General features: G+C 39.7%; 2 protein-coding genes across 3 annotated transcripts; both read left to right on the plus strand.

Annotated features, from left to right (window-relative positions):
• Positions 1–1,086: 1,086 nt before the first annotated feature.
• LOC306938570 (uncharacterized protein) lies at positions 1,087–9,974 on the plus strand. Of its 2 annotated transcripts, none has more exons than XM_079522796.1 (3): positions 1,087–1,154; positions 9,436–9,546; positions 9,698–9,974. In XM_079522796.1, the coding sequence occupies exons 1-3, from the start codon at positions 1,103–1,105 to the stop codon at positions 9,937–9,939; spliced, it is 405 nt and encodes a 134-aa protein (XP_079378922.1). In that variant the 5' UTR covers positions 1,087–1,102; the 3' UTR covers positions 9,940–9,974. The 2 variants fall into 2 exon arrangements, with proteins under 2 accessions (XP_079378922.1, XP_079378921.1); XM_079522795.1 differs by lacking the exon at positions 1,087–1,154 and adding an exon at positions 8,202–8,332.
• Positions 9,975–16,226: 6,252 nt separating this feature from the next.
• Positions 16,227–18,727, plus strand: LOC306938418 (uncharacterized protein). Its single transcript, XM_079522591.1, has 3 exons — positions 16,227–16,357; positions 17,515–17,625; positions 17,820–18,727. The coding sequence occupies exons 1-3, from the start codon at positions 16,306–16,308 to the stop codon at positions 18,059–18,061; spliced, it is 405 nt and encodes a 134-aa protein (XP_079378717.1). The 5' UTR covers positions 16,227–16,305; the 3' UTR covers positions 18,062–18,727.
• The last annotated feature ends 2,476 nt before the right edge of the window (positions 18,728–21,203 follow it).

The raw sequence follows: 21,203 nt of genomic DNA on the forward strand, positions 1-21,203 counted from the left end.
TTAGAACAAAACTTCCATTTAACAAACAATAATACATTATTATAGTGGAGACTAATGGAGCAAAACGTGCAAAAATCCAATTCTGAGGTCAATGACTCCTCAAGGTCACCAGAGGTCAGTCAGAAAGTTTTTCCACGTCTGAAATGAAACCTTGGGGTGTGTAGATGATATGCTGAAAGTTTCATGCTTTAGTTATAAAATGCACAATTGGTTTGGTTATCTGTCGCATTAAAGCCATTTTCGATCATTGTCAAAAAACCACGAAGAACAACATACTATGCAGCACGTGTCCACAGTAAACTGAATTATATAAAGTCTGAATGGAGTTTCTAGGTGAAAGGCCCAAATCGGCCATTAACCTCCTATATCATTTTCTCTACTTTTTTTGCGAACTGACCTCATGCTTCCTTCTATGCATGAGGAGTCCAATCTGCTTCTTTTCACCTGACAGGGGGGAGTTTCCCCGGCCAGACGTAGAGCATGGAAGGAACATGTTATTCTGACCAGTTCCTTTCCCCTCCATCAGGCGCCCCGGCTGGGGTAGTTTAGACCAGGATTTCTGCATGTTTTTGTGAGGTGTACCTACCCTATAGGGGACACTTGGAGAACATGCAAACTTTACTCCATCGACCGGGTTAACGGTGCCAGAGATTAGCTGGTAACAGACAGACGGACACACACACACACACACACACACACGGACACACGGACGGAGTGCAAAACATATACTCTCTCCCCATGCCTTTGGCCTGGTGGAGAGAGTATTGTGGAGACAATAAGTAGCCCCCTTTCTACTTTCTACCTAATCCCGTCTTGCATGCTTACTGCTGTTCCTGCAGTGTTACAACACCTGAATTTCCTGTCATCTTTTTAATTCACACCAGACATTCTATGAGGTCAGTATTTCACCTAACAGAAGGAATGACAAAAAACCTGTATAACCCCTTCCTGTGCTCCCCCTTCACCAAAACCCTCCCCACAGGTTGTATATAAAACATAAAGCTTGTGCAGTTGTCCTCAGCATTATTACCCCTGACGGATCGATTCCCTTGAGAACATTCAGCTGTGTGGATCTTCAAGAACACATCACATATACACCAAGATGGCCAGGATCTTATATGGAATCATTGCAGTGGTCGCATCCTTTATGTTGGGTAAGCCTCATCAGTGATCCATGCTAATAATCTGTAGGCCTATTTACAATCTCCTTATTGAATGAAAAGGACTTTTTCTCCTGGTCGATAAGCGGTGGTCTAAACGGTTTAACAAGTAGTAGTTCTTATTGTAGGTGTTTATCAGGGAAAGCTGATGACAGTTGTCACTCTGGTGAGTGGCATCATATCTTGATAGCTCTGTGTCCTTGACTTGACTTTTCTAACGAAAGAGTAGAGAATGTGAAACCTGATTCTCCGAGACACCAGCTGAAGTGAACTACCCGTCAGATCAGAAAACAAGCATCAGTGTTGGTTTTTAAGAATGTCTCTAAATGATTTTGCATCAGCTAACTTACAGAGAGAGTTTATCATTGGTTAGAATGATGTCTTTGACAGCATGTAGGCTTATAGTTCTTTACAATAATGTGTGCAATATGAATTTAAATTCTTGGATGTGATTTTGGATCTGTACTTTATCGGGTGTGATCCTTTCATATAACCAGGATGTAGTTAGCATCCTGGTGTGCATGTAGCACAGAATTTATGCAATGCAGAACAGTCCAGAATTGTAGTACCAAAAAGTCACTGTCTTCAAACAACGTTGTTTTCAGTTTGGAAGGGTTTCAATAATCCACAAATCCACCATATTCACCATTAGAATACATTAGTGATCTACTTAAATAAATGATAAACTAAATGAATTGGCATAAGGGTATTAACGTTTGAGTAAGGGTTTTCAAAATGGTCAGTATTAGGTTGAAGACCTTCATAACATTTGTTCCATGTTGAAAGTAAAAACTAAATGATAATAATGAAATGCCTCTTTTTCTTTGTAGTTACTTGACATTTTTGGATTCTGTTTATATTCTGTTGAATTTCATTTTCTTTCTTTTTTTTTTTTTTTTAATTATTAAATACCACTTCAAGTGATAACTGATAATAATGCTTTTCATAAAATTTGTATATGAATATATGATGGCAGAGCCGAGATGGTCTATTCAATGTGTCCATGATGTTCTGATGTGAAACTAACTCCATCCAAATTTCCATATTTTAGCGGACAGTCTGACCTGCAACAGTTGCAGTTTGCATGTTCTGGGCACATGCATCAATCCTTCAGAGGCCACCTGTCCACAGAATAGCACGGAATGTTTTACTACTTTAGCAAGTAAGTCCTCCTCCCCTCATCAATGCTCTGATCCAACATCATACCATCACTTCTTCTCACATTCACACGCACAGTAAAATCCTGCTGATGTAATGCACGCACAGTCGCACACACAGAACATGAGTTCATGTTTGACATTCACATTGACTCATATCTCTCTGCGTTTCTTGTGTCCAGCATTCCCCAGTCTCAACAGCAGCTTCGCTGGTATCAGAACCCTGGGCTGCACGACGGCCACCGCATGCAATACCACTACCGACTCCACCCTGCTTGGAGTCACCTACCAGACCTCAGTCACCTGTTGCTCCACCGATAAATGCAACACAATCATCAGCGGAGCTCCCACGACCAAACTGTCCATCACTGCTGCTCTTAGTGCAGCCATCCTTGCCTCTGTCTGGGGAACCATGATTTATTAGTCACTAACCTCGAATCCAACACCTTTCGTGGTGAATAAAATATCTGAAGAATTTGGTCATAGGCTTACATATTAGGTAATAATGAATTACTGGACAGATATGTTTTTCTGACATGCCTTCTTTCAGAATATATACATATATATATATATATATAAAACCTGTAAAACAACATTTTGAAGAAAGTTACTAGGTTAAAATAATTTAACCTACTTTTTTGCACCTGTAAACTGAACTTCAACTCAGTTGGAGTTGACTTGTAGTGTCACCAATGCATCGCTTAGTACTGACTGTGAGTAAGGATGGATACCTTTGGAACAACCTGGTGCTGAGCACAACACTTATCCTAATCCCAATTATAAAGACATCTTAATCACAGCAAAGCGGCAACAAATAGAGTTTTAATAGCATAATAGCATCTTCTCTCCACTGTTACTGTACATTTCCTGGATGTTGAAGTAAACTTCACATCGGGTTTGACAGAGAAGCTGGCAGATTACAAAATATACCAACAAATACACAGGAAAGCTGCAACAATGCCACACAACATGTTCTCTTGGTTCTTTGGCCAATGCTGGTTTGTCAACATACCTGTAGAGCCAATAAACTTGAGACAACCTACCCAGCTATTTAACTAAAAGCTAATATTGTGATTTGTGAGATGCTGAGCTGAGATATTCAGAGCCAAATACTTTCTTTTTTACCTGCCATGTTTATTCTTATTTCATGGATGTTGATCTATGTAGTGTTTTTTGTAAAACACTGAAGTCAAGCCGCTTTCATACAGTTTTTTATATCTTATTTATCTGTTAAGTTGCTGTTGAACTTACTGTACAAAATGAAGGAGCAGAAATAAAGGAAAATATGTCTAATTACTGTGTTTGCAGTGGTATGTTATCGCATATGATGGAATGTCAATAATTTCTATTTATTCTATTCAAATGAACTGACATAGAACAGTGACTTTATTTACTGCACATACAAAGGTTCAAGGTTGTGTTTGCTGGGGGCCAGGGGGAGGTAGTTTAGACCAGGATTTCTGCATGTTTTTGTGAGGGTACCTATACCCTAGGGGACACTTGGAGAACATGCACACTTTACTCCACACAGAAAAGCCCTTTCGCCAACCCCGCCTCGGGTATGGGCACTGATGACGCGGAGGAGAGAACACGCCCGATGAATGAATTTATAATAAAAAAAATTCGACCAAGTTTTTAGCCCATTCATTGAATTTTATTGTCACCAGATTTAGATATCAATAGGCAGAGATCTATTATCATCTGGCTACGCAAGACTAGTGACAATGTCACAGCCAGGCCCACACCCTCATTCCAGAGAACCCTATTGTTAACTACTCTCACCTGACCTCTTTTGTAGATCAGTCCTCACTTCTTTCCCCTCAGCCTAGGCCCGGAGGCATAGACCATGCCACTCCACATTCCTCACATTTGCCTTCATTAGCTTTCCTTGTAATCATTAATCAGTCAATCACATTCTGTCTTCAGTCCATTAATGCCTTATAAGCCCTATAATGTCGTCACCTCAGTTTGTCATCAACATCCTGTGATCTTTGTCACCAGATCTCACAATAGTGTATTGTTGGTACCACAGAGGCAGGTCTTGAACAAAGTAACCGACACCCTAGTGAGTAAAGAATAGAGTCTGCAACACTGGAAACACTCAGCTCCACTGGTTTATTAAGATTCAACGTTTCGATCACTATAAGATCTTCTTCAGGAATGGCCGATACCCTAGTGACCCTACCCCAGTCCGACACCCTAGTGACCCTACCCCAGTCCGACACCCTAGTGACCCTACCCCAGTCCGACACCCTAGTGACCCTACCCCAGTCCGACACCCTACCCAAACCTAACCCTAACCGCACGCGGAAGCCACAGACCCCCCCCCCCCCCTCATAGATTGATTGATTGATTGATTTGTTTATTAACAGTTTGCAGAATTACAGTGCATTTCAAGTACAACTCAATACTAAAACTGTGAGTGGACGACACCATAAAGCACAATAGGACCCACCATTTTCAGACATATAACGAATATACACTTCTATATAGCAAAAAACAGGAAATAATCAGTACAGTAAGAGCGAAAGGGGGTGGGTGGGAGAATCAGATTTTACGGGGGCCAGTTTCGAATTGCAGCCGTCCGTAGGTGCCCTTTGAGAGCAGTTTTGAAGGAGTCAAGGGATTCGCATGTCTTAATGACTGTTGGTAGGGCGTTCAGATGTTACATGTTTAATTCTACCTACCAGATATGACAAATAACTTAATAATAATTATTATTAAGTTATTTAATAACTTAATTCTTTCAAAACAACATTAATAGTAGAAATAGCAGATCTGGCCTGGGCCAAGGCTCAGTGGTCCAGGCACCTTGGCTGGTAATCCAGTCTGGCAGTGTGCCGCGGGTTCGACTCCCGATCCCGACGGCCTTTACTGCATGTCTTCCCCCCATCTCTCTCCCCATTTCCTATCAGCCTACTGTCTATCCCTCCATAAAAAAATATATAAAATAAAGGCGAAAGCCACAAAAAACATTTAAAAAAAGAAAAAAAGAAATAGCAGATCTATACAAGCTCAAAGCGCATCGCATATAAATTGCGATTATGCAATTATGTAATAATTGAGACAGGCCTAGGCGTCACACATATCATCACACATCTAAAGGCTTACGCATCTACAACAATTAATCAGTACGATTGAACGAATGATTGAACGAACGATTGAACGAACGAGTAAATATAAATGCACCATTTACCCTTCAGTTATGCAATACCCACTGAGTGCTTAGTGCAGTGCCCATATATGGCTGTATAAAATGGAATGGACTTCCTCTGCATATAAGGGAATGTCCCACATTTTCCTCCTTTAAATACAATTTGAAAAAATGGTTGCTTGAGAATCAAAGCTGCAACCATTTATAATTATTTTAGGTATATCTCGATCTTTTTTATGCTGTATCAGAGAGCTTATTAGAATAAACCTACCCTAATATTAGTTTAATCTTTTCTTATTTTTTATTCTTACTAGTCTTAATACGTTTGAAATGTACTAGGTATTTGTATGCTATGTCCTGTATGTCAGCACTGCAGATGGAAATTAGCATTAGTGTTTTGCTAAATCTGGTATATTTACACTGCATTTTTAATGTAATGTTCATTAATATACATTGTCCCAACTAAATAAACAAATAAAGTATAGTACTTAAATTGGTGGCCATGCAGCATATTATGATGTCATGTGTTGGGAACAGGGGTCATCGCGATGTTGCCTTGTGGTGGACATTTTTGTCAACATAATTTTTTGCCACGGACATACAAAATGACTCTGAGTGGACACTGGACAATAATATTACCGCAGACCGTTTGGTTCCATTTGAACACTCTGAGTTACCAGAGGTCCTTGCAAATAAAACATTTGAGAACCACTATAGACTGAGTGTCGCAGTCCCGCCCCCTGTCATGACGACGCCAGGCCCAGGAAATGATTCCCAATGCATTTTTCCCATAGACATTTAAAAATGTATTTATGTAAAGACGGTTACGCCGCGGACAAAGCCAACTCGAGTCGTGACAAATCATGACAATAAACACAATATTTTGAGTTTTTTGATTTTTGATTATGAGGAAAATGAACGGAGAATCATTTCCTGGGCCCTGGTAGGGGGCGGGACTGCTACGCTCTATAGTGGACTCATAATGTGCCATAGTAATAATTCTGGAGAAAACCTGGAGACTTCACATTCAGTAAGTGGGTGTTATGATCAAAATAAGAACATTAGAATGGTGTGTAAAACAGAAAATCTAAAACTTGCCACGGACAAGACCAAGTCTTTGCCACAGACACATTTGTCCGTGTATACAGACATATTGGTGACCCCTGGTTGGGAACTTAAGCCCCTCGGATAAACTTTAGGCCAGTCTAAGATGTCAGAATTATGATGAAAATCAGCGATATCCATATACAGGCATAAAAGGGTCAAAGACAGAGACACACAGACAGGAATACGGTAAAGACTTGTGGATTCGAAGTTGAGCAGTCAGATAGTTCTTAAAGGTTTCATGACATTACTTTTCATTTATTTTTTATTTTTATTTTAGGTTTTATGACCTCAATTATACACCCACACAACCTGCAGTGGTCTGGCGTTTTCTCTGTGTGTTCTGAAGCCTTTTGAGCTGCAATGAAAACAGGCAAACAGGCCTCAACAGCAACAATCTGCTGGCAAATTCCCATGTCATATATGGGATTTGTGGACTCTTACCTCACAAACCACAGGCAAATCAGAACACTTGTTTGAGCCAGAAAACCCCAGACCACAGAAAATCTACAGAATGTTAAAAGTTCAGTTATTTTGGGTGCAATTGAGCTCAGAAAACCTAAAAAAAAAAAAAAAAACATTACTTATTTGTAATGTCACAATCCCTTTAAGATTCACAGGGAACACAAACTGAGATTCCATGCATTTATAGATAGATATGTTGTAGTACAGATACTGTGGTGCATGTGAAACCTCTTGTTATAACTCTTTTGTCCTGAAATGACACATACATTTACACTTTATGAGTCATGGCTGATAGACTAGAATGGGAGAGAAACAAACTAGAGAAAGATACTGTACATGTCATACACATGTGATGTTCTAATAAGAAGATGAGTTGTACTGTAGGCCTACTGACTCTCATCCTCACGTATGATGCTTAATTATCTTCACGTTATGATTCATGACCCCAAAACTTCCAATGATGTCATTTCTGTCATGTATAATTGGAGTGCAGTACGGTAGAGTGTAATTTTCTTGCAGGTTGTTTCGACATCTTTTGTCTATAATCACCACTCCTCCTGTCATCCTTGCATGCATGAATGCATGCATTCATATACCTTTGAGTCATTCACAATGAATGACAAAAAACCTGTAGAACCCCTTCTGTGCCGCCCCCCACAACCGCATGACACCCTACCTGGGTTGTATTTAAGCCATTAAGACCTGTAACGCATCTGTGTCACCTTAGCTTTTACCCAATTTAACCATTATTTTGAACTTTAGCTATTGAAAAATAGCAGATATACAAGCTCATAGGTAGGCACTGAGTGCCACGCTACGAGCTTGTGTATATATATATATATATATATATATATATATATATATATATATATATTTATTTATTTTATCGTGAAAATGAGTGCATATCTTTGAATATATATTATTTCACAGCAAATGGTTTTAACTCAAATCTTGGAAGTCTTCTGGGGGTCTCTGGAATAAAATATTTTGAGATGGGGTTGGCGGCCAAATATATATGGGGCTCCTTGACATGAAAATGTTTGAGAACCACTGATATAGAAACATATAGGTTTTCAGAAAACTGTAGAAAACTGTAAAACATTTTGTAGAATAGACCTCAGGTCTTAATAGGTTAAACAGCAAACCTTCCAGCATCAGCATCAGAATCAGCATTACCCCTGACGGATTTCATCCATTCACTTGGGATCAGAACATCACAACACATCACATATAAACCAAGATGGCCAGGATCCTATTTGGAATCATTGCAGTGGTCGCATCCTTTATGCTGGGTAAGCCTTCATCAGTGATACATGCTAATACAACCTATTGGATTTTCTTATAGGAAAATAGTCCTATAAGCACAAATCCAATAGGATTCGTTCCAAATTCTGATAGGATTGGCATTGTAGGTTGAATTTTGGTGTCCTTGACTTGACCTTTCTAACGAATCTCTGTGTCCTTGACTTGACCTTTCTAACGAATCTCTGTGTCCTTGACTTGACCTTTCTAACGAAAGAAGTGTAGAGAATGTGAAAGCTCATTTTCTGAGACAACAGCTGAAGTAAATTAACTACCTGTCAGAAAAGAGAACAAACATCAATGACGTGTTGGTTTTTAAGAACAACTGTCTGTAAATGTTGTTCCGTTAACTAACTTGCAGACAGAGTTTATCATTGATTAATATATGATTTCCTTGGACAGCAAGTATAGTTTTTTACAATAACATAAGTGCTCTATATGGTGTTTGAATTACTTATCTGGCTGGGGTCATTCAGTAAATTCACAGTGTAGTTCTTTTGATAATTAGCACAGAATGAATGCAGTACAGAACAGTCCCGAATGTATTAGTCACTGGCATCAAGGGAAACAACTTTGTTTTCAATTTGGAGTAGTTTCAGTGGGTGGACAGAGATAAATCCATTCGACTAAATCCTAAATGCATGATAAACTAAATTAAGTCAATCATCACACTTCTCCTAACTACTTTAATAGATTCAAGAAATATTTTAATGTTCCATGTTGATAATTATTTTCACATGAATAATGATAGACCTCTTTTCAAATTATACTGTAACTGAAAATAATGTAATGATCACGTGATCGGAAATCAGGGCCGCTCACGTCATTTTCACAGCAAAGAAACGTGATCGGGACATCCCTAGTATCAATATTATATCCATATCATGATATTAGACTGGATATTGTCTGTGACTTGGGATATTGTACTATTGTGATATGGTATATAGGCCTAAGTGTTCTATACAAATATAAATATTGGATCAGGGAAAATCGGTATCGGCAGATACTCAATATCTGATCGGGAGCAAAAAAACCCTGATCTCTACAAATAATGCAATTATGTTTTGACACTTTTTCTATTTCTATATTTTAGCGGAAAGTCTGACTTGCAACAGTTGCAGTGTGGGTCTTCTGGGCTACTGCCTCAATTCTGCATCGGTCAACTGTACGAATAGCACGGACGTCTGTTTTACTGGAGCAGCAAGTAAGTCCACCTCAGATCCTCATCGATGCTCGTTCATGGCATCAGGCATTCATGCCTGAGAGATAGCGTGTTCACATTGACTCATCATATCATCTCTACGTGTTTCATGTGTTTGACATTCACATTGACTCATCATCTCTCTGTGTTTCAGCATTCCCCAGTATCTCCACCTTCAATGGTTTCAACAGCCAGGGCTGCAGGGAGACCAGCGGCTGCAATGCCACTGTCGCCTCCACCCTGCTAGGCATCGCCTACTCGACCCAAATTGATTGTTGCTCCACTGATAAATGCAACCCAGTCACCCTTAGCGGAGCACCCACAACCAAGCTGTCCCTCACTGCTGCTGTTGGCGCAGCCGTCCTTGCCTCTGTCTGGGGAACCATGATGTATTAGTCACTAAACTGGAATCCAACACCTTTCGTGCTATTTAACTAAAAGCTAATATTGTGATTTGCACTCGGTTTAATTGTATTAACTCATACTCATGATTGTGTGTAGATATCTTGTCATCCCTTTTGCTGATGAAGAGTAATAGAAACTTTGTGATTTGTATATCAGATGCTGAGCTGAGATATTCAGAGCCAAATACTTTCTTTTTTACCTGCCATGTTTATTCTTATTTCATGCATGTTTTATGTAGTGATTTTGGTAAAACACTGAAGTCAAGCCGCTTCCATACAGTTTTTTATGTCTTATTTATCTGTTTAATTGCTGTTGAACTTACTGTACAAAATGAAGGAGAAGAAATAAAGGAAATAATTCAATAATCATTTCTATTTATTCTATTAAAATGAACTGACATAGAACAGTGACTTTATTTACTGCACATACAATGAGGTTCGAGGTTGTGTTTGCTGCTTCCAGGTCTTCTGTGGATACATGACTCGTAATGACTCAGTGAGTGTTTATAACTATAACTGCAGGGGTGGCCAAACGTGCGTCCTGCCCACCCAATCAAATACCACAAAATATCTGCACCATTTATCATTTCTGATTGGGTGGGCAGAATCTTTTAGAGAAATCTAGACCCACCTAAACTGACTGATGCTGATGGTGCTGATGTTGGTCAAAGGAGGAGAAGATAGATAGATGGATCATTCTAAACTGATATGATGATAGCATAGTTTTCTATGCATTTCGGGGGTTTTGACTCCTGCGTGCAGGGACAGGACGCAGACGGGAATAATATATTAGTCCCGCCCCATATATTAGTCCTGCCCATCCTAGGTGGGTCAAGCTAGAACCGGCCCTGTCAATCAATGGATTCACTTACATGGACAAGCCACACCCGAATTTGACCGGCAAGACCACTACCATATTTGATCTTCATTTGAATACCTGGCCCCTAAACCACTGGTTTAGATGCTCCACAATTTGTGGTTCAAATTTGTGGTTGATTAAAGTGTTCATGATTTTTGGCAAATTGTCCATGGGACTCAGGCAATCAAATAATACCTTTCAACCACTATATTAATAGCAAGTATTCCCTACAGCTTTAAGTCCAAAAATCTGAACTAAGCCTTTACAATTTCCCAGTATTACTATTCGGTGCCATTTGAGCCCCCAATATCACACTCCATCATACTAATATACAATCATTCCAAAAAGCTTATCTTACACTGTGCTCATAGAACACAATGATATGTACATCAGGGTGAATAAAATATGTGCCCGTCGGAATGAAATGGCCCTATACTCTTCACACTAAATCCAAGGGTTTAGGTTCTGAACACTTATTTGTAACACTATTTAAACGTGTCACAGTGTTTAGATTATAAACAGAAGAACCTGTTTAATCGCCTGTAACACTTTTTAAACACTAAACACATTTATTTATGTGTTTAGGTAATGGGTATACAATCAAAAGTCATATACGTTTAGAATTAGAATACTAAACAGTTTGAGGTGTTCTCGTGAGGTGTTTGAGGTGTAGGCTATTTTATCGCCGTAAATAAACATTTGGTATTTCATTATTACACACTGGTGTTTTGGTTTTCCACGCGTCACATGTTCCAGGATTTTACAGTTTTTAATGTTATAACAATATCATAACAATTATATCATAAAAGTTGACTTGATTCACCATTTCTGTAGACTATTGGGGTTTAAGTTGTCATTCATTAGAACAAAACTTCCATTTAACAAACAATAATACATTATTATAGTGGAGACTAATGGAGCAAAACGTGCAAAAATGCAATTCTTAGGTCAATGACTCCTCAAGGTCACCAGAGGTCAGTCAGAAAGTGTTTCCACGTCTGAAATCAAACCTTGGGGTGTGTAGATGATATGCTGAAAGTTTCATGTTTTAGTCATAAAATGCACAATTGGTGTTTGGTTATCTGCCGCACTAAAGCCAGGGGGAGGTAGTTTAGACCAGGATTTCTGCATGTTTTTGTGAGGGTACCTATACCCTAGGGGACACTTGGAGAACATGCAAACTTTGCTCCACACAGAAAGGCCCTTTCGCCAACCCCGCCTCGGGTATGGGCACTGATGACGCGGAGGAGAGAACACGCCCGATGAATGAATTTATAATAATTTGTTTTTAGCCCATTCATTGAATTTTATTGTCACCAGATTTAGATATCAATAGGCAGAGATCTATTATCATCTGGCTACGCAATACTAGTGACAATCTCACAGCCAGGCCCACACCCTCATTCCAGAGATCATCACCCTATTATTAACTACTCTCACCTGACTCTCTTTTGTAGATCAGTCCTCACTTCTTTCCCCTCAGCCAAGGCCCAAGGCCCATAGACCATGCCACTCCACATTCCTCACATTTGCCTTCATTAGCTTTCCTTGTAATCATTAATCAGCCAATCACATTCTGTCTTCAGTCCATTAATGCCTTATAAGCCCTATAATGTTTCAGTTCACCTCAGGCAGTATTGCAATCAAATGTCGTCACCTCCGTTTGTCTTCAACATCCTGTGATCTTTGTCACCAGATCTCACAATAGTGTATTGTTGGTACCACAGAGGCAGGTCTTGAACAAAGTAACCGACACCCTAGTGAGTAAAGAATAGAGTCTGCAACACTGGAAACACTCAGCTCCACTGGTTTATTAAGATTCAACGTTTCGATCACTATAAGATCTTCTTCAGGAATGGCCGACACCCTAGTGACCCTACCCCAGTCCGACACCCTAGTGACCCTACCCCAGTCCGACACCCTAGTGACCCTACCCCAGTCCGACACCCTAGTGACCCTACCCCAGTCCGACACCCTAGTGACCCTACCCCAGTCCGACACCCTAGTGACCCTACCCCAGTCCGACACCCTAGTGACCCTACCCCAGTCCGACACCCTAGTGACCCTACCCCAGTCCGACACCCTACCCAAACCTAACCCTAACCGCACGCGGAAGCCACAGACCCCCCCCCCTCATAGATTGATTGATTGATTGATTTGTTTATTAACAGTTTGCAGAATTACAGTGCATTTCAAGTACAACTCAATACTAAAACTGTTAACTGTGAGTGGACGACACCATAAAGTTCAATAGGACCCACCATTTTCAATTTATCAAGAGACATATAACGAATATACACTTCTATATAGCCAAAAACAGGAAATCATCAGTACAGTGAGGGGGAAAGGGGGTGGGTGGGAGAATCAGATTTTACGGGGGCCAGTTCCGAATTGCAGCCGTCCATAGGTGCCCTTTGAGAGCAGTTTTGAAGGAGTCAAGGGATTCGCATGTCTTAATGACTGTTGGTAGGGCGTTCAGATGTTACATGTTTAATTCTACCTACCAGATATGACAAATAACTTGCATAATTTAATAATTTAATTCTTTCAAAACAACATTAATAGTAGAAATAGCAGATCTATACAAGCTCAAAGCGCATCGCATATAAATTGCGATTATGCAATTATGTAATAATTGAGACAGGCCTAGGCGTCACACATATCGTCACACATCTAAATCCTTACGCATCTACAACAATTAATCAGTACGATTGAATGATTGAACGAATGATTGAACGAACGATTGAACGAACGAGTGAACGAGTAAATATAAATGCACCATTTACCCTTCAGTTATGCAATACCCACTGAGTGCTTAGTGCAGTGCCCATATATGGCTGTATAAAATGGAATGGACTTCCTCTGCATATAAGGGAATGTGCGACATTTGTGTGTGTGTGTGTGTGTGTGTGTGTGTGTGTGTGTGTGTGTGTGTGTGTGTGTGTGTGTGTGTGTGTGCAATACAATTTGAAAAAATGGTTGCTTGAAAATCAAAGCTGCAACCATTTATAATTATTTTAGGTATATCTCTTTTTTATGCTGTATCAGAGAGCTTATTAGAATAAACCTACCCTAATATTAGTTTAATCTTTTCTTATTTTTTATTCTTACTAGTCTTAATACGTTTGAAATGTACTAGGTATTTGTATGCTATGTCCTGTATGTCAGCACTGCAGATGGAAATTAGCATTAGCGTTTTGCTAAATCTGGTATATTTACACTGCATTTTTAATGTAATGTTCATTAATATACATTGTCCCGACTAAATAAACAAATAAAGTATAGTACTTAAATTGGTGGCCAGCATATTATGACGTCATGTGTTGTGAACAGGGGTCATTGTCAACATAATTTTTTGCCATGGACATACAAAATGACTGAGTTACCAGAGGTCCTTGGAAATAAAACATTTGAGAACCACTATAGAGTGTCGCAGTCCCGTCCCCTGTCATGACGACGCCAGGCCCAGGAAATGATTCCCAATGCATTTCTCCCATAGACATTTCAAAAAGTATTTATGTAAAGACGGTTACGCCGCGGACAAAGCCAACTCGAGTCGTGACAAATCATGACAATATTTTGGACCAAACAAATAATTACAAAGAAGAAAAACAACAACAAAAAGTCTATGAGGAAAATGAACGGAGAATCATTTCCTGGGCCCTGGTAGGGGGCGGGACTGCGACGCTCTATACTTTGGACTCTTAATGTGCCATAGTAATAATTCTGGAGAAAACCTGGAGACTTCACATTCAGTAAGTGGGTGTTATGATCAAAATAAGAACATTAGAATGGTGTGTAAAATAGAAAATCTAAAACTTGCCACGGACAAGACCAAGTCTTTGCCACGGACACATTTGTCCGTGTATACGGAGACCCCTGGTTGGGAACTTAAGCCCCTCGGATAAACTTTTGGCCAGTCTAAGATGTCAGAATTATGATGAAAATCAGCGATATCCATATACAGGCATAAAAGGGTCAAAGACAGAGACACACAGACAGGAATACGGTAAAGACTTGTGGATTCGAAGTTGAGCAGTCAGACAGTTCTTAAAGGTTTCATGACATTACTTTTCATTTATTTTCTATTTTTATTTTAGGTTTTATGACCTCAATTATACACCCACACAACCTGCAGTGGTCTGGCGTTTTCTCTGTGTGTTCTGAAGCCTTTTGAGCTGCAATGAAAACAGGCAAACAGGCCTCAACAGCAACAATCTGCTGGCAAATTCCCATGTCATATATGGGATTTGTGGACTCTTACCTCACAAACCACAGGCAAATCAGAACACTTGTTTGAGCCAGAAAACCCCAGACCACAGAAGATCTACAGAATGTTAAAAGTTCAGTTATTTTGGGTGCAATTGAGCTCAGAAAAAAATTACAAAAACTTTTTTTTAATTTCACAATCCCTTTAAGATTCACAGGGAACACAAACTGAGATTCCATGCATTTATAGATAGATATGTTGTAGTACAGATACTGTGGTGCATGTGAAACCTCTTGTTATAACTCTTTTGTCCTGAAATGACACATACATTTACACTTTATGAGTCATGGCTGATAGACTAGAATGGGAGAGAAACAGACTAGAGAAAGATACTGTACATGTCATACACATGTGATGTTCTAATAAGAAGATGAGTTACTGTAGGCCTACTGACTTTCATCCTCACATATGATGCTTAATTATCTTCACGTTATGATTCATGACCCCAAAACTTCCAATGATGTCATTTCTGTCATGTATAATTGGAGTGCAGTACGGTAGAGTGTAAATTTCTTGCAGGTTGTTTCGACATCTTTTGTCTATAAACACCACTCCTCCTGTCATCCTTTGCATGCATGAATGCATGCATTCATACCTTTGAGTCATTCACAATGAATGACAAAAAACCTGTAGAACTCCTTCTGTGCCGCCCCCAACAACCGCATGACACCCTACCTGGGTTGTATTTAAGCCATTAAGACCTGTAACGCATCTGTGTCACCTTAGCTTTTACCCAATTTAACCATTATTTTGAACTTTAGCTATTGAAAAATAGCAGATATACAAGCTCATAGGTAGGCACTGAGTGCCACGCTACGAGCTTGTGTATATATATATATATATATATATATATTTATTTATTTATTTTATCGTTAAAATGAGTGCATATCTTTGAATATATATTATTTCACAGCAAATGGTTTTAACTCAAATCTTGGAAGTCTTCTGGGGGTCTCTGGAACAAAATATTTTGAGATGGGGTTGGCGGCCAAATATATATAATTGTGGGGCTCCTTGACATGAAAATGTTTGAGAACCACTGATATAGAAGCATATAGGTTTTCAGAAAACTGTAGAAAACTGTAAAACATTTTGTACAATAGACCTCAGGTCTTAATAGGTTAAACAGCAAACCTTCCAGCATCAGCATCAGAATCAGCATTACCCCTGACGGATTTCATCCATTCACTTGGGATCAGAACATCACAACACATCACATATAAACCAAGATGGCCAGGATCCTATTTGGAATCATTGCAGTGGTCGCATCCCTTATGCTGGGTAAGCCTTCATCAGTGATACATGCTAATAAAACCTATTGGATTTTCTTATAGGAAAATAGTCCTATAAGCACAAATCCAATAGGATTCGTTCCAAATTCTGATAGGATTGGCATTGTAGGTTGAATTTTGGTGTCCTTGACTTGACCTTTCTAACGAATCTCTGTGTCCTTGACTTGACCTTTCTAACGAATCTCTGTGTCCTTGACTTGACCTTTCTAACGAATCTCTGTGTCCTTGACTTGACCTTTCTAACAAATCTCTGTGTCCTTGACTTGACCTTTCTAACGAAAGAAGTGTAGAGAATGTGAAAGCTCATTTTCTGAGCTGAAGTAAATTAACTACCTGTCAGAAAAGAGAACAAATATCAGTGACGTGTTGGTTTTTAAGAACAACTGTCTGTAAATGTTGTTCCGTTAACTAACTTGCAGACAGAGTTTATCATTGATTAATATATGATTTCCTTGGACAGCAAGTATAGTTTTTTACAATAACATAGGTGCTCTATATGGTGTTTGAATTACTTATCTGGCTGGGGTCATTCAGTAAATTCACAGTGTAGTTCTTTTGATAATTAGCACAGAATGAATGCAGTACAGAACAGTCACGAATTTATTAGTCACTGGCATCAAGGGAAACAACTTTGTTTTCAATTTGGAGTAGTTTCAGTGGGTGGACAGAGATAAATCCATTCGAATAAATCCTAAATGCATGATAAACTAAATTAAGTCAATCATCACACTTCTCCTAACTACTTTAATAGATTCAAGAAATATTTCCATGTTGATAATTATTTTCACATAAATAATGATAGACCGCTTTTCAAATGATACTGTAACTGAAAATAATGTAATGATCACGTGATCGGAAATCAGGGCCGCTCACGTCATTTTCACAGCAAAGAAACGTGATCGGGACATCCCTAGTATCAATATTATATCCATATCATGATATTAGACTGGATATTGTCTGTGACTTGGGATATTGTACTATTGTGATATGGTATATAGGCCTAAGTGTTCTATATACAAATATAAATATTGGATCAGGGAAAATCGGTATCGGCAGATACTCAATATCTGATTGGGAGCAAAAAAACCCTGATCTCTACAAATAATGCAATTATGTTTTGACACTTTTTCTATTTCTATATTTTAGCGGAAAGTCTGACTTGCAACAGTTGCAGTGTGGGTCTTCTGGGCTACTGCCTCAATTCTGCATCGGTCAACTGTACGAATAGCACGGACGTCTGTTTTACTGGAGCAGCAAGTAAGTCCTCCTCAGATCCCCATCGATGCTCGTTCATGGCATCAGGCATTCATGCCTGAGAGATAGCGTGTTCACATTGACTCATCATATCATCTCTACGTGTTTCATGTGTTTGACATTCACATTGACTCATCATCTCTACGTGTTTCATGTGTTTGACATTCACATTGACTCATCATCTCTCTGTGTTTCAGCATTCCCCAGTATCTCCAGCTTCAATGGTTTCAACAGCCAGGGCTGCAGGGAGACCAGCGGCTGCAATGCCACTGCCGCCTCCACCCTGCTAGGCATCGCCTACTCGACCCAAATTGATTGTTGCTCCACTGATGGATGCAACCCAGTCACCCTTAGCGGAGCACCCACAACCAAGCTGTCCCTCACTGCTGCTGTTGGCGCAGCCGTCCTTGCCTCTGTCTGGGGAACCATGATGTATTAGTCACTAAACTGGAATCCAACACCTTTCGTGATAATAAATTAAACTTCAACCGCAAAAATGCCACACAACATGTTCTATTGGTTCTCCGCCAAAAGCTGGTTTGTCAGCATTCCTGTAGCAGGGGCGCCAACAATAAACCTATGATAACCTATCCAAATCTTTTCAACTAAAAGCTTGTCAATCATTATTTGTGTGATTTGCACTCAATTTATTCATATTAAGTCTTACTCATAATTCCTTGTTGAGCTGAGATATTCAGGGCCAAAAGCTTTCTTTTAACGTTGACATGTTTACATCATGGAAGTTGATCTATGTAGTGTTTTAGCCGGTTAAACACTGAATTCAAAACCCTTCCATTTTTTATGTTATTTATCTGTAAGTTACTGTTGAACTTTTGGGGAAAATATGTTTTATTACTGTTTGCTTTGTAATTTTTTTTCATGTATGATGGAATATAAACTATTTTCTCTCCTATGCTATTTATTCTATTCAAATTAACTTGAGTATGTTGCATTATACTTACTGCAGAATATAATTACAGATAGGACAATATGTCCACTGTTGATTAAATGTGTATTCTTTCTGATTTCTCAATAATGAGGCTTCCAAAACACAGTGTCTGTAACTACTCCAATATATCAAATAAAACGTTTTCAACCACTCTCACTCAAGAGGCTCCCTGTTCCACAATGAATCCAGTTCAAAATTGTATCCTGAAAATAATTCTCCAGTAGTCTGATTGATTGATTACAATTTACAATTTAGGCATTTAGCAGACGCTCTTAATCCAGAGCGACTTACATTAAGCAAAAACAAAAAGCATGGCATACATCACATAAAAAGTAGTTATCATGAATCATGCGTAAACTAAGAACGTAACAGTGGAGTATCTATGTAAACTATACATACTATACTATATAATATATTATACATGTGTACTATAAAGTGCTATGACTACATAAAGTGCAATTCTAGAGCTGTCTACATAACAAGCTATAAGTCTGTTTAAAATACTATCTAAGTCTACATAATGTGCTATCTAAGGGGCTAGGCTAGGGCAAGTGCTACGGGCCATGGTGGAGTCTGAAGAGGTGGGTTTTCAGACTACGGCGGAAGATTGGGAGTGAGGCTGCAGTTCTGACTGCAATGGGAAGTGCATTCCATAGTTTTGGAGCCAGAAGGGAGAAGAGTTTGGGACGTGTGGAGCGTTGTCCCGGCGTTTTTAGTGAAGGTACCTCCAGCTTCCCTGCGTTGGCTGATCTGAGTGAGCGGGAGGGTTTGTAGGGTACGATCATACTTGTGAGATATGGGGGGGCCATGCCTTTGGTTGCTTTGAATGCCAGCATCAGAGTTTTGTATTCTGTGCGGGCAGCGACCGGGAGCCAATGGAGCGAGCGGAGAAGGGGGGAGACGTGTGAGAATTTTGGCTGGTTGAAGACCAAGCGTGCTGCGGCATTTTGGATCAGTTGGAGGGGCTTAAGTGCACATGCCGGTAGGCCAGTAAGGAGGGAGTTGCAATAGTCAAGTTTTGACAAGACTGTTGTCTGGATTAGGAGCTGGGCTGACTCCTGGGTGAGGAACGGTCTAATTCGTCGTATGTTGTAGAGTGTAAACCTACAGGATCTAGTGACAGCTGTGATGTGTGTTTTGAACGAGAGCTGACTGTCCAGGACAACACCAAGGTTCCTGGCTGTCGGGACAGACTTTACCAGGGCGTTGTCTACGGAGATAGTTAGCTCCCGCATAGGGCAGGACTTAGCTGATTGATTGATTGATTGATTGATTGATTGATTGATTGAATGAATACTTACTTTATTAACAGTTTGAGGGGGGGGGGGGGGGGGGGGGAAGCACAGGAAAGTAGGCTACAGTTCAATACAAGGCCTGCTAAGAGGATTTATAACCCAATAAAGGATGGCTTGTTTCCATTCCACTAACATGTGAGGACATGTAAAAACAAACAAACAAAAAATAGTTTCCATTTTTGTCAGTCAACAGGTGTTTGGAGACAATATTTTGGTCTGGTGAATGTCTCGACTCCACCCCATATGACTCTCATCTTCATGTGCGTATGACTCATTACAAACTACAACCTCTCATAGCCTGGCCCCCTCTTATCTCATTCACTGACACAAGCCTCCTGTCCCCTCCTCACAGTATATAACCTTGGGTGTGTCAGTACTTTTACTTCTACTCCACTACATCTCAGAGGCAAACTACTTTTACTCCACTACAATTATTGTGTATACTTTGTAGGTTTTGATTATTATTACAAAACATACAGTAAACACTTCAGCCCTATACACATTTCGGCCATTGGAAAATAGCCGATCTACAAGATCACAATGTGTCACGATGCGAGGCATTGTGAGCTTGTAGATCTGCTATTTTCAAAAATATATATATACATTTGAAAACATGAAATGGGACATTCTGCATAACGAGTACTTTCTAATTGGTACTTTAAGTACATTTTGATGCCAATCAATTTGAAAAAAAGAGGAAAATCACTCCGAGACCATGGACATTTTTGACCATGGGCTATATCCCATCTTAGACGGCATACTATAGCATGCCGTTTTTCATCATTTTTGAGGATTTGAAAATCACTCCGAGACCATGGACTATAGCCCATGGTCTCGGAGTGATTTTCGTCTTTTTTTCAAATCCTCGCTTTTCATCATTTTTGACCCCGGACGGCATACTATAGTCTATAGCACGCCGTTTATCTACATTTTTGAGGATTTAAAAAAGACGAAAATCACTCTGAGACCATGGGCTATAGACCAATTAATTGTTTACAAACATTGGGACTGGGCGCACGTATTCCTGTTTGGTAACAGGTCATCTCGCCCCTTTGCCAACTCGCCCCCGCGAAAAGTGAAGACGGCTCGCCCCAAGCCGTGGATAGCTCACCCCCAAAGCGTGGACATATCGCCCCACAGCGTGGCTATCTCGCCCCAAAGCACGGATATCTCGCCCCATGTTTATTTCATGTTTATTTTACCTTATTTCTCATATTAGAACATTTAGAATCAATGTTGTTTGTCAAAGGAGAACATTCAGAACCAGTTTGTTGTTGTTGTTGGTAAAATGAAAATGATGCATGGACAATGAATGGCTCACCCCCCTCCATTGTTCT

The sequence above is a fragment of the Electrona antarctica genome, assembly GCF_951216825.1.
Source record: "Electrona antarctica genome assembly, chromosome: 15".
NCBI classification, from domain to species: Eukaryota; Metazoa; Chordata; class Actinopteri; order Myctophiformes; family Myctophidae; genus Electrona; species Electrona antarctica.